This window comes from Oryctolagus cuniculus, chromosome 18 (assembly GCF_964237555.1).
Source record: "Oryctolagus cuniculus chromosome 18, mOryCun1.1, whole genome shotgun sequence".
Taxonomy (NCBI): Eukaryota; Metazoa; Chordata; class Mammalia; order Lagomorpha; family Leporidae; genus Oryctolagus; species Oryctolagus cuniculus.
Window position 1 is genome coordinate 50,618,457 of NC_091449.1, and position 12,506 is coordinate 50,630,962.

The following is a 12,506-nucleotide window of genomic DNA, read 5'->3' on the forward strand; positions in this document are numbered from 1 at the left end:
GTAAAAAAAAAAAAAGAACAGTAAAGTTCACTAAAAATTGTGAGAAACACTCCATATCCAGCCAAGAATTAACTGCTTGCAATGTCTGATGTACATCCTTCTGGACATCAGTGTGCTACAGACACATGTAGATGTATCTGTTAATTTTTTCTGATGGCAAGAGTAAATACACGCTTACTGTTGAGAATTTGGAAAGTACAGAAAAGTACACAGGAATAAAATAGGTAACTCATAATCCTCCCACCCAGAATTAAATGCTAATAATCATAAATATTCTAGTTTGGTGTATGTGTATGTATGTTGTGTACATATGCATGTGCGTGTGTAGTTTAATCTATATGCTCCCTATACATTTAATTTTTAATTAAACATGCTATTATGAACATATCCCCAACATTCTTCTGTTCTTCTCCAGAATAAATTGTTTGTTTTTTTTTAACATTTATTTATTTGAAGGGCAGGGTGTCAGGGTGGTGGGGAGGGAAAGGGGACAGGACAGAAGGGGTGGGGAAGGGAGGAGAGGCGAGAGATCCTTTGTCTGTTTGCCTACTCCCCAAATGGCAGCAGCAGCTAGGCCAAAGCCAGGAGCCAGGAACTCCATCCAGGTATCCCACATGGGTAGCAGGGTCTCACGTTGAACAATCATCTGCTGCCTCCCAGGCACATTAGCAGGAAGCCGGATTAGAAGCTCAGTAGTTGGTACTCACATTTAGCAATCTGACACAGGATGCAGGCATCCCTAGCAGGTACTTAACCTACTGTGCCACAGCATCCACCTCGAGTGAAGTTTCTTTAAAAATCTTTCTGAGGGGCCAGCACTGTGGCATAGCGGGTAAAGCCACCACCTGCAGTGCCGGCATCCCATTTGGGCGCTGATTCGAGACCTGGCTGCTCCACTTCCAATCCAGCTCTCTGCTATGGCCTGGGAAAGCAGTAGCAGATGGCCCACATCCTTGGGCCCCTGCACCCACGTGGGAGACCCAGAAGAAGCTCCTGGCTCCAGATCAGCACAGCTCCAGCTGTTGTGGCCAGTTGGGGAGTAAATCAGCAGATGGAAGACCTCTCTCTCTCTCTGCCTCTCCTTCTCTAACTCTGATTTGCAAATAAATAAATGAATCTTTAAAAAAAATCTTTGGGGGGCCGGCGCTGTGGCACAGTGGGTTGGTCCTCCGCCTGCAGTGCTGGCATCCCATATGGGTGCCAGTTCTAGCCCCGGCTGCTCCTCTTCCAATCCAACTCTCTGCTATGGCCTGGGAAAGCAGTAGAAGGTGGCCCAAGTCCTTGGGCCCCTGCACCTGCAAGTGAGACCTGGAGGAAGCACCTGGCTCCTGGCTTCAGATCAGCACAGCTCCAGCCATTGCGGCCATCTGGGGAGTGAACCAATGGAGGGAAGACCTCTCTGTCTGTCTCTCCCTCTCACTGTCTGTGACTACCTCTCAAATAAATAAATAAAATCTTTAAAAAAATCTTTGAGTCCCAATTCCCCCTACATACAAAATAGAAATAATAGCTAATGAAAAGTTTTTATGTGTAAATAAAATGAGCGTAAAGAACCTGGCATTCTAGGCTTCCTGAATTTATTGTATTTCTTAAGGTACCTACCTTAGTCAAGTGCAAATACTTACCTTACTTGTCTGTTTTCCTAGTAGTGGTTACAGTCAGTGCCACTGTAATTTTTGGCAGCAGAAACTTCCCTTCTGTACTACAGCTATGAGTATTATCATTTAAAACAAAGTATCTTACACCTTCAGTCATTCAGACCTTAGCTTATGTCAATAAGACAAAATATTAGGGGGCCGGCACTGTGGCGCAGTGGGTTAAAGCCCTGGCCTGAAGCGCTGGCATCCCATATGGGTGCTGGTTCGAGACCCGGCTGCTCCACTTCCTGCCCAGCTCTCTGGTATGGCCTGGGAAAGCAGTAGAAGATGGCCCAAGTCCTTGGACCCCTGCACCCATGTGGGAGACCCGGAAAAAACTCCTGGCTTCGGATCGGCACAGCTCTGGGCATTGCAACCATCTGGGGAGTGAACCATCGGATGGAAGACCTCTCTCTCTCTCTCTGCCTCTCCTCTCTCTGTGTAATGCTGACTTTCAAATAAATAAATAAATATTAAAAAAGACAAAATATCAAAGTTCTGAATCTTCTTGCTTTCACACTTTAAAGGCTGAACTGTGCAAATATTATGACTTTAAAAAAGGCTTTAACTGAAAAATTTGTGAAACATTGTTAAATTAATATGTTATAGAGCATTTGGGAAAAATGATAAGGATGCCTTAAGTTTTAAATAAATTCTAATATGTGGCAGCTCCAGGGAGAAGACAATGACAAACTGTGTGGCAGATGAGAGCTCTCCATCTAAGGCCAGTGCTGATGTGGACACCAGGATTGAAACAGGTAAGCTTTCTCTCTATAATCATAAAATGTTTACGATGTCAGCTATCTCAGCTTCACAGCCAATCTTGGATAAGCTGAAGATAGACTAGTTAGGAAAGCAAGGGTAAGATTTGCTGGCCATATTTTCCCTTCTTCCTCTCACTGCTAGCACCAGGAGGACCATGTTCAGCAGGTCTAAGCCAGAACCCTTCAAAAAACAAGCTATACTCAGAGTTCACTTTCATTTGTGTCACTTTGCATCATTAATGCAACCCAAAATTACATTGCCAGCTCCCACAGCCCCCTAGATATTTCTGAGGTGATTGATTTCACTAGTCAGAGCAGAGGACTCTGCATCAAAGTAGCTCACACCCTAGGCCTCCTGGGCTCCCCACCAAGAACCTTTGTAGCTGCAGAATCTCATGTTTATGCTATTTCCTGTAATCACTGTTGGTAATGCACTGTGATTGAAGTGGTCGGCTGGTGCTATGGCATAGTGGGTAAGGCCGCTGCCTGCAGTGCCAGCATCCTATATGGGTGCTGGTTTGAATCCTACTGCTCCACTTCCAATCCAGCTCTTTGCTATAGCGTGGGAAAGCAGTGGAAGATGGCCCAAGTGCTTGGGCCCCTGGACCTGCGTGGGAGACCCAGAAGAGGCTCCTGGCTCCTTGCTTCAGAGCGGCATTGCTCCAGCTGTTGTCTTTTGGGGAGTGAGCCAGGGATAGAAGACCTCTTTCTCTCTCTCTCTCTGCCTCTGCCTCTCTATAACTCTGCTTTTCAAATAAATAAATAAATCTTAAAAAAAAAAAAAAGTGGTCATGCCACAGGCTAGGAGAAAACTTTCCACCAGAAATGTGTTCTTTGGGTTAACCTGGCTCTCTCGTATCAGGCAAATCAGGTGACTTTTTACTTGAGAAAACTTTTGCCTCAAGGTCTCTGTTCCTTTGAAGGTTCTATAAAATATATATAAACTCTGAAAATCAACTCCTAAAATCTCAGCTATAGCTTTAATGAACAGGCTCTTTAGCTTAGTCATTAAGGATTACAGTGTTTTGTTTTCCTGATTCCCTTACCTATCCATATGGACGTTTATTGACAAGTCATTTTCACACTTTTTCATAGTAAAATAAGTCATAATGAGGTATGATTTTAATTTTCTTTCTTGGATGTCTCAGTGCACATAACTGATAGGAGTATGAGTAGCTTTGCTTTACTTTTTTCTATTTTATGAGATGCAATTCTGTTGTAATATTTTTGAAAAATACTAAAAAGCTTGAAGAAAAACATTTTAATCCCCCATAAACTCATCCCCTAGAGAGAATCCCAGTGAAGCTCTGGTATACAGCCTCAGTTTTTTTGTTTGTTTGTTTGTTGTTTTTTGTTATAACTATTTATATACCCATCTGCAGACAGGGAAAAATACACTGGAGCATAATTTGTGCCTTTTTGCATGAGCTGTTAGATGTCATTTATGTCTTATCACAGCCACACACACACAGATTCCCCAGTGAGTTAGAGCAGGTCTTCAAGCTCACTCTTGCACTGAGAACAAACTGCTTTCCCAGGCAGAGGGCCCATTTCTAAAGGTCTCAGAAACTCCAGCTGTTGCCTGGATTTTTTTTTAATATGAAATTTCTTTTGCTACTTTGAAACGTTAAAGAGCTTTGTTCTCCACTGAAAATTGTGTTTGGCCTTAGATCCCCGGGGAGTATGGCCCTACGCACTATTGGTAATCCAATATGGTTAAAGTGGTTAGGCCTTGCTAATGGTCATGTCTCAGGATAGGAGGAAACTTTCTGGACAACAGTTCCCACTAGCTCAGTTGCTTAAAATAGTGCTTTCCTGTCAATCATTTCCAGCAGGCTGGGAACCATCACTGATTTGGATCGGCTTCCTATTCTCACCTGTAATCTTTGACTCTTCCAAAGGCTGCTCTCTTCCCATACTCCCAAAATAAGCATACCCCATCTATATCTTCACCTTTCTCTACTCTTTACCCTGTATGGTCTCATTTATTTCCACAGTTTTACTTATAAATGAATAAGGTTATTATTTATTCATATTCATTGTATATTATTTTCTCATATCCTAAATATGTTGGTCTAGCTTTGATGACCTGTGCCAGTGTCTCTCTGCCCCATTCCTCCACTTCCACTGACCATGTGGTAATAGACATCTGGGATCACACTATAGAACTTTCCAGTCACTCAAGCTAAATGTTTCCCCCCAAAACCACAAAACACACAGATTAACAAACCAGCCCTCAACTGCTCTGTCAGTGATACTACAATGTTTCTATTTCCCAAGTTTGGAATCGCTGGAATCTAATGCCACTCCTCTAAAGCCCAGCGAATGTTCATACCCTACAGTATGATCTGTGGTTAACCAGCCTCCCTTTCTCTTTTTTAAAGAGTTATTTATTTATTTGACAGACAGAGTTACAGAGAAAGGTAGAGGTAGAGACAGAGAGAGAGGTCTTCCATCTGCTGGTTCACTCCCCAGATGCCTGCGACGGCCAGAGCTGCACTGATCCAGAGCCAGGAGCTTCCTCCAGGTCTCCCACATGGGTGCAGGGGCCCAAGCACTTGGGCCATCTTCCACTGCTTTTCCAGGCCATAGCAGGGAGCTGGATGGGAAGAGGAGCAGCAGATCTAGAACCGGCACTCATATGGGATGCCAGCGCTTCAGGCCAGGGCTTTAACCCACTGTACCACAGCTCTGGCCCCAGTGCTGGTCCCTCTTAATAGTCTCTTAACAGACAAGCTTACCAGCCATCAATTACTACATGTGAACTCTGGGCCTAGCACTGTCCATTACTTCATTTAATCCTCACAACAACCTTGAAGGTGTTTTTTTTTTTTTTTTTTTTTTTTTTTTTTTTTTGACAGGCAGAGTGGACAGTGAGAGAGAGAGACAGAGAGAAAGGTCTTCCTTTGCCGTTGGTTCACCCTCCAATGGCCGCCGCTGCAGCCGGCGCACCGCGCTGATCCTGGCAGGAGCCAGGAGCCAGGTGCTTTTCCTGGTCTCCCATGGGGTGCAGGGCCCAAGCACCTGGGCCATCCTCCACTGCACTCCCTGGCCATAGCAGAGAGCTGGCCTGGAAGAGGGGCAACCGGGACAGAATCCGGCGCCCCAACCGGGACTAGAACCCGGTGTGCCGGCGCCGCAAGGTGGAGGATTAGCCTATTGAGCCACGGCGCCGGCTCTTGAAGGTGTTTTTTACAGATGAGAAAACTGAGATCCAAAGAGATGAAAGAACTTGCCCTAGCTAACAGTAAGTGGCAGAGCTGGGATGCGAACTCTGCTCCATCTGTCATCAAAGTCCTTTTAGCCATTACAAGATGCTGCTTCTCAATCTCTTCTTCCTTCAGTTCATTCTGTATGTTACTGCCGATTAATTCTCTTAAAACACACCTGTGATCATTCATTACACTTGCCTGCTTAAAAGCTCCCGTGGCTCCCACTCAGCAACTAAATTACATCTAAACTCCTGGACTTCACACACAAGGCTAAAAGCTAGCCACAATGCATCTTTTCAGCCTAATCTGAAACCTTATGTCTTACTTCCCAAACACAATGCCCAAAACTCCTGTCAAACTGGACCACTCTCCTCTGCCCATAAACTAATGCCCCTCTGCTCGGAAAGCTTTAATCAAATCCCAGCCTTTCTCCATGACCCAGCTCAAAGTCCATACGTTTTAGTGAAACAGTTTTTGATTCCTTGACCAAAGATATTTTCCATTTTTTTGTAAACTCATATAACTTATCTGCAGAAACATGGACTCTGGAAACAGAAAAGGCACACATCCCCTGAAGCATTTGCAGCACCGTTAGAAAAAACGAGAGACTGTGAAAGAGCTCAGTAACAATCCAGGCACTGTATATGAAAATGTCAAATGGACAACACAGACCAGTAGTCCTCAAGTGCAGGGCTGTGGGCCTTTAGCTCAGGATATATCTCAGGGCCCACAAGCAGTTAGAAACTCTAAGGTTTGTGCTTTTGTCTGATAGCAGTTATGGAAAAATACTAAAAAGATATAAGGCAAAAAAAAAACTTATGTGGTAATCATCTTTTTTAAAAAATGAACTATTTTTAGGAGTTTTAGATTCATAGCAAAACTGAGCAGAAAATACAGAGTTCTATATAGCCTGTATCTACTTACACACAGCCTCCCTTACTATCAGAATTCCCCAGCAGATTGTACCTCTATTGTCACTGATGAATCTACATTGACACAGCATGGGCACCCAAAATCTATTAGGTTAACTCCTGGTGTTGTACATTCTATGAGTTTGAAAAATGTATAGGGCCCAGCACTGTGGCATAGCAGGTAAAGCTGCCACCTGCAGTGCCAGTATCCCATATGGGCACTGGTTTGAGTCCTGGCTGCTCCACTTCTGATCCAGCTCTCTGCTGCAGTCTAGGAAAGCAGTAAAAGATGGCCCAAGTCCTTGGGTCCCTGCACCCATGTGGGAGACCCAGAAGCAGCTCCTGGCTTCAGATCAGCACAGCTCCGGTTGTTGTGGCCCATTGGGGAGTGAACTAGCAGATAGAAGACCTCTCTATGCCTCTCTGTAACTCTGCCTTTCAAATGAATAAATAAATCTTTTAAAAAAAGAAAGAAAAATGTATAGTAATGTGTATCCACCATTTCAGTAACACAGAATAGTTTTCTTGCCTTAAGAATCCTCTGTAATCACCAGTTCCTTCCTCCTTCCTAACACCCCCAGCAACTACTGATCTTTTTACTGTGTCCATAGTTTTGCCTTTTCCATAATGCCATGTGGTTAGAATCATACAGTATGTGACCTTTTCAGATGGCTTCTTTCACTTAGCAATGTGCATTCATGTTTCTTTCTTCTTTTTTTAAAGATTTATTTATTTATTTGAAAGTCAGAGTTACGCAGAGAGAGAGAGAAAGAGAGAGAGAAAGAGAGAGGTCTTCCATCTGATGGTTCACTCCCCAATTGGCCACAACAGCTGGAACTGTGCCGATCCGAAGGCAGGAGCCAGGAGATTCTTCCGGGTCTCCTACATGGGTGTAGGGGCCCAAGGACTTGGGCCATCCTGTACTGCCTTCCCAGGCCATAGCGGAGAGCTGGGTCGGAAGAGGAGCAGCCAGGACTAGAACTGGCGCCCATATGGGATGCCGGTGCTTCAGGCCAGGGCGTTAACCCAGTGTGCCACAGTGCCGGCCCCATTCATGTTTCTTTCTGTCTCTTCATGACTTAATATCTCACCATTTATTAGTGCTTAATAATATTCCATTGTCTAGATGTACTACTTCCAAGTTTTGGCAGTTGTGAAAAGATTCCTATAAACATCCTTGTGTAGATATTTGTGTGGATATAACTTGTTAACTCATTTGGGCAATTACCAAAGAACATGTTGGATCATGTGGTAAGAGTATGTTGAACTTTCAGAAACTGCCAGATTGTCTTTCAATGTAATCTTTTTAAAATGTCTTCTTGGGGCCAGCACTGTGGTTGAAGCCCCAGTCTGTAGTGCCAGCATCCCATAAAGGTGCTGGTTTGAGTCCCGGCTGTTCCACTTCCGATCCAGCTCTCAGCTATGGACTGGGAAAGCAGTAGAAGATGGCCCAAGTCCTTGGGCCTCCACATCCACATGGGAGACCTGGAAGAAGCTCCTGGCTCGTGGCTTTGGATCGGTGCAGCTCTGGCCGTTGCAGCCATGTGGGGAGTGAATCAGAGGGTAAAAGACCTTTCTATCTCTCTCTGCCTCTCTGTAACTCTGCCTTTCAAATAAACAAATAAATCTCTAAAAAATATAAATAAATGTCTTCTTATATGCTTAGTTTCTTTAAAAAAAAGATTTATTTATTTGATAAGTAGTTACAGACAGAGGGAGAGACAGAGAGAAAGGTCTTCCATCTGCTTGTTCACTCCTCAAATGGCCGCAACAGCCAGAGCTGGGCCAATCTGAGGCCAGGATCCAGGAGCTTCTTCTGGGTCTTCAATGTAGGTGCAGGGGCCCAAGCACTTGGGCCATCCTCTACTGCTTTCCCAGGCCATAGCAGAGAGCTGGATCCAAAGAAGAGCGCCAGGGACACGAACTGGAGCCCATATGGGATGCTGGCACCACAGGCAGCAGCTTTACTTGCTATGCCCCAACACCATCGCCCTGAACTTAGTTTCTTAAATTGTAGTTGTTTTTTTTTTTGTTTTTTTTTTTTTTTGACAGGCAGAGTGGACAGTGAGAGAGAGAGACAGAGAGAGAAAGGTCTTCCTTTGCCGTTGGTTCACCCTCCAATGGCCGCCGCTGCAGCCGGCGCACCGCGCTGATCCGATGGCAGGAGCCAGGATCCAGGTGCTTATCCTGGTCTCCCATGGGGTGCAGGGCCCAAGCACCTGGGCCATCCTCCACTGCACTCCCTGGCCATAGCAGAGAGCTGGCCTGGAAGAGGGGCAACCGGGACAGAATCCGGCGCCCCGACCGGGACTAGAACCCGGTGTGCCGGCGCCGCAAGGTGGAGGATTAGCCTATTGAGCCACGGCGCCGGCTCAAATTGTAGTTTCTTAAACTGATTCATACTCTCAGAGCTTGTGAGACGACTGAGATTCAGAAACACTGTGGTGGGCATGACACGCTAGAAACCCAGAGTATGCTGGTGCAGTGGGGAAAGGGTTTGGGCAGATACATAAGCAAAGCCCTCAGCCCTTGGAGGCTGTCAGTCCAAAAGGAGGAGTAGCAGCACATTCTGGGTGGTGGGGTTGGTGTGAACAGCTGTGTGAAAGTTGTAAGAAGTATGACAGGTCATAATGAGCATTGGTGTGTTGGGGAGGAAGGCTTGAGATACATATACAACACCGAGACTGAGTTGAAAAAGGCCCTGCTCATTGTTTAGTCAATTCTTGTTGCCTTTAAATAGAATACCACCTAAAACATACTGACCTAATGAATGTCTTATTTTAAAATAGTGAAGAAAAAATTGATCACAGTCACCCTCAGTGGCTCATTTCTCTGCCTAGCAGATATGTCAAGGTCTTTTCTTAAAACTCATTAAAATCCATACCATTTCAATCTGGTTTTTTTTTTTTTTTTTTTTTTTTTTTTTTGACAGGCAGAGTGGATAGTGAGAGAGACAAAGAGAAAGGTCTTCCTTTGCCGTTGGTTCACCCTCCAATGGCCAGCATGCTGCAGCCGGCGCACCGCGCTGATCTGATGGCAGGAGCCAGGTACTTCTCCTGGTCTCCCATGGGGTACTGGGCCCAAGCACTTGGGCCATCCTCCACTGCACTCCTGGGCCACAGCAGAGAACTGGCCTGGAAGAGGGGCAGCCGAGACAGAATCCGGCACCCCGACCGGGACTAGAACCCGGTGTGCCGGCACTGCAAGGCAGAGGATTAGCCTAGTGAGCCGACTGCCGGCCTCAATCTGTTTTGTCATCTCTTGGTTTAGCCATGATGTAGTTTCATGATGGATAAAGATCAACTTGAAGAGCTGAGACATTCCAAAACAGTTGCTTAAATAATATGGAAATTCCCTTCCCTCTCCTATTGAAATCAAGATAATGGCAATCTAAGGCTGTTGGAGGTGGTTCTAAGATCGGAATAATGAATATGTAGGGGTTGGTGGGGGGCAACTAGCCATTTTGGCCATAGTGGAAAAGAAAGTAATTCAGCAAAGAAGTGCTGTTTACTGGGCAGATCCTGTGTTGTGGGCTAGGCAACAAGGAGAACATACGATAGCAGATCTTCATAGACTCCCAATCCAGAAAGACTGATCATGGCTAATTAGGTCATGAGTCAGGCTAGTCTGAGCTGAACTGTGGCAGAGATATAGAACACGGGGGAGAGGCAGCAACATTACCACCAGGGGCCTGAGAAAGCCTTCACAAAACAGGAGAGGTTTAAGTTGGGCCTTCAAATGGAATTCATTGGGCATAGTTGAGGGGAAAGGGTCAAAGCAGAGAGGAAAGCAGCAGCAAAGACAGGTGTGACAGTTTAGATTGACTGTGGCAGGAGCTGGGGCCAGGTTCTAATACTAATCACGTTCATCTTACTGTCTTGAACATGGGTAACAATTAATGATGCTTTAGGTGGGAGGCGTAATTAAGTGTGTGATTTAGGTAACTCAAGCTAGATTCGGCGAGATAGGCAGGAACTGGCGGCAGTAGTTCAAGCCGGAGGTAAAAGGGACATGTCCTAAGTAGGGCAATGGGAATGTGAAGGCAGATGAGGAAGCACGGATTGATTAAATCCTTGAAGGCATGGGAAAACACTGTAGACAAAATATTAAGTATAGTTACCTACAGTGTTTTCCCATGCAGTCCAAAATTCAGAAGACTTAAATTTCTGAATTAAAGATGTGACAAGTATTTAAGGGGGAAAGTGTCTAAGATTCCCAAGGTTATAGGCAGTCTGTTCATGATGGGAAAGAAAACCTTTGTTAATTTCCTTTCATGATATCATGTATGAAATAGATACCACACACTGATATTTTTAAAGTCAGGGATTCAGTTGTTTTCATTGGGGATTAACAGGGCTTCATTTATTTTTGGAGATTAGTGAAAGGCAAGTTATTTCTGGTCTTTAAAATTTATCTTGGAGGGCTGGCATGTGGCGCAGCAGATTAAGCCACAGTTTGTGATGCCAGCATCCTATATCAGTGTGCCTCTTCAAGTCCTGGCTGCTCCATTTCCCATCTAGCTCCCTGCTAACGTGCCTGGGCAAGCAGCAGAAGATGGTCCAAGTACTTGGGCCGCTACCACCCATCTGGGAGACCCAGATGCAGCTCTAGGCTCCTAGCTTTGGCCTTGCCCAGCCCCTGCTGTTGCAGCTATTCAGGGAGTGAACCAGCAGACGAAAGATATTGTGTGTGTGTCTCCCTCTCTCTCTCTCTCTCTCTCTCTCTGCTACTCAACCTTTCATATAAACAAATAAATCTTAGAAAGGAAGGGAGGGGGGCTGGCACTGTGGTGCAGCAGGTTAAAGCCCTGGCCTGAAGTGCCGGTATTCCATATGGGCACCGGTTCTAGTCCCAACTGCTCCTCTTCCGATCCAGCTCTCTACTATGGCCTGGGAAAGCAGTAGAAGATGGCCCAAGTCCTTGGGCCTCTGCACCCGTGTGGGAAACTCGGGAGAAGCTCCTGGCTCCTGGCTTCAAATTAGTGCAGCTCTGGCCGTTGCAACCATCTGGGGAGTGAACCAGCGGATGGAAGACCTCCCTCTCTATCTCTACCTCTCTCTGTAACTCTGTCTTTCAAATAAATAAAATAAATCTTTTTAAAAATTTTAAAAAAAAAGAAGGGAGGGAGTAGAGAAGAAGAGAGAGAAAGAAGGAAGGAGGGAGGGAAAGAAGAAAGGAAGGGAAGGAGGGAGGGAGAGAAGGAGGGAAAGAAGGAGAGAAACCACAGTGAGGTACCACTTCACACCCACCAGGATGACTAGAATCAAGAGGATAGATGATAGGGCCAGTGCTGTGGTGCAACAAGTTAAGCCCCCTCCCACAGTACTGGCGTCACGTATTGGTGCCAGTTCGAGTCCTGGCTGCTCTACTTCCCATCTGGCTCCCTGCTCATGCACCTAGGAAAGCACTGGAGGAGGATGGCCCTTGCACACACATGGGAGACCCAAAAAAAGCTCCTGGCTCCTGGCTTCAGCCTGGCCCAGCCCCAGCTGTTGCAGCCATCTGGGGAGTGAAGCAGCAGATAGAAGACTTCCCTCTGTTTGTCTCTCCCTCTCTCTCTCAGTCTTTCAAATAAATAAAAATAAATCTCATTTTAGGCTGGTGCCGCAACTCACTTGGCTAATCCTCTGCCTGCGGTACTGGCACCCCAGGTTCTAGTCCCGGTTGGGGCACCAGTTCTGTCCCGGTTGCTCCTCTTCCAGTCCAGTTCTCTGCTGTGGCCTGGGAAGGTAGTGGAGGATGGCCCAAGTGCTTGGGCCCCTGTACCCGTGTGGGAGACCAGGAGGAAGCACCTGGCTCCTGGTTTCAGATTGGCACAGTGCACCGGCCAGAGCAGCCATTGGGGGGGTGAACCAATGGAAAAGGAAGACCTTTCTCTCTGTCTCTCTCTCTCTCACTGTCTAACTCTGCCTGTCAATAAATAAATAAATCTCATTTTAAAAAAGAGATGGCAAGGAAGTGGAGAATTTGGAGCCTTCATAC

At 45.8% G+C, this 12,506-nt stretch overlaps 1 protein-coding gene across 3 annotated transcripts in view; it reads left to right on the top strand.

The window, feature by feature from the left end:
• LRRC36 (leucine rich repeat containing 36) overlaps positions 1-12,506 on the top strand; it is a 58,138-nt gene that overhangs the window by 16,279 nt on the left and 29,353 nt on the right. For all 3 annotated transcript variants that reach the window (XM_002711601.4, XM_008257458.3, XM_008257459.3), the window contains exon 5: positions 2,307-2,395. In XM_002711601.4, the coding sequence (XP_002711647.1) occupies positions 2,307-2,395 (89 nt within the window). The remainder of the gene's footprint in view (positions 1-2,306; positions 2,396-12,506) is intronic.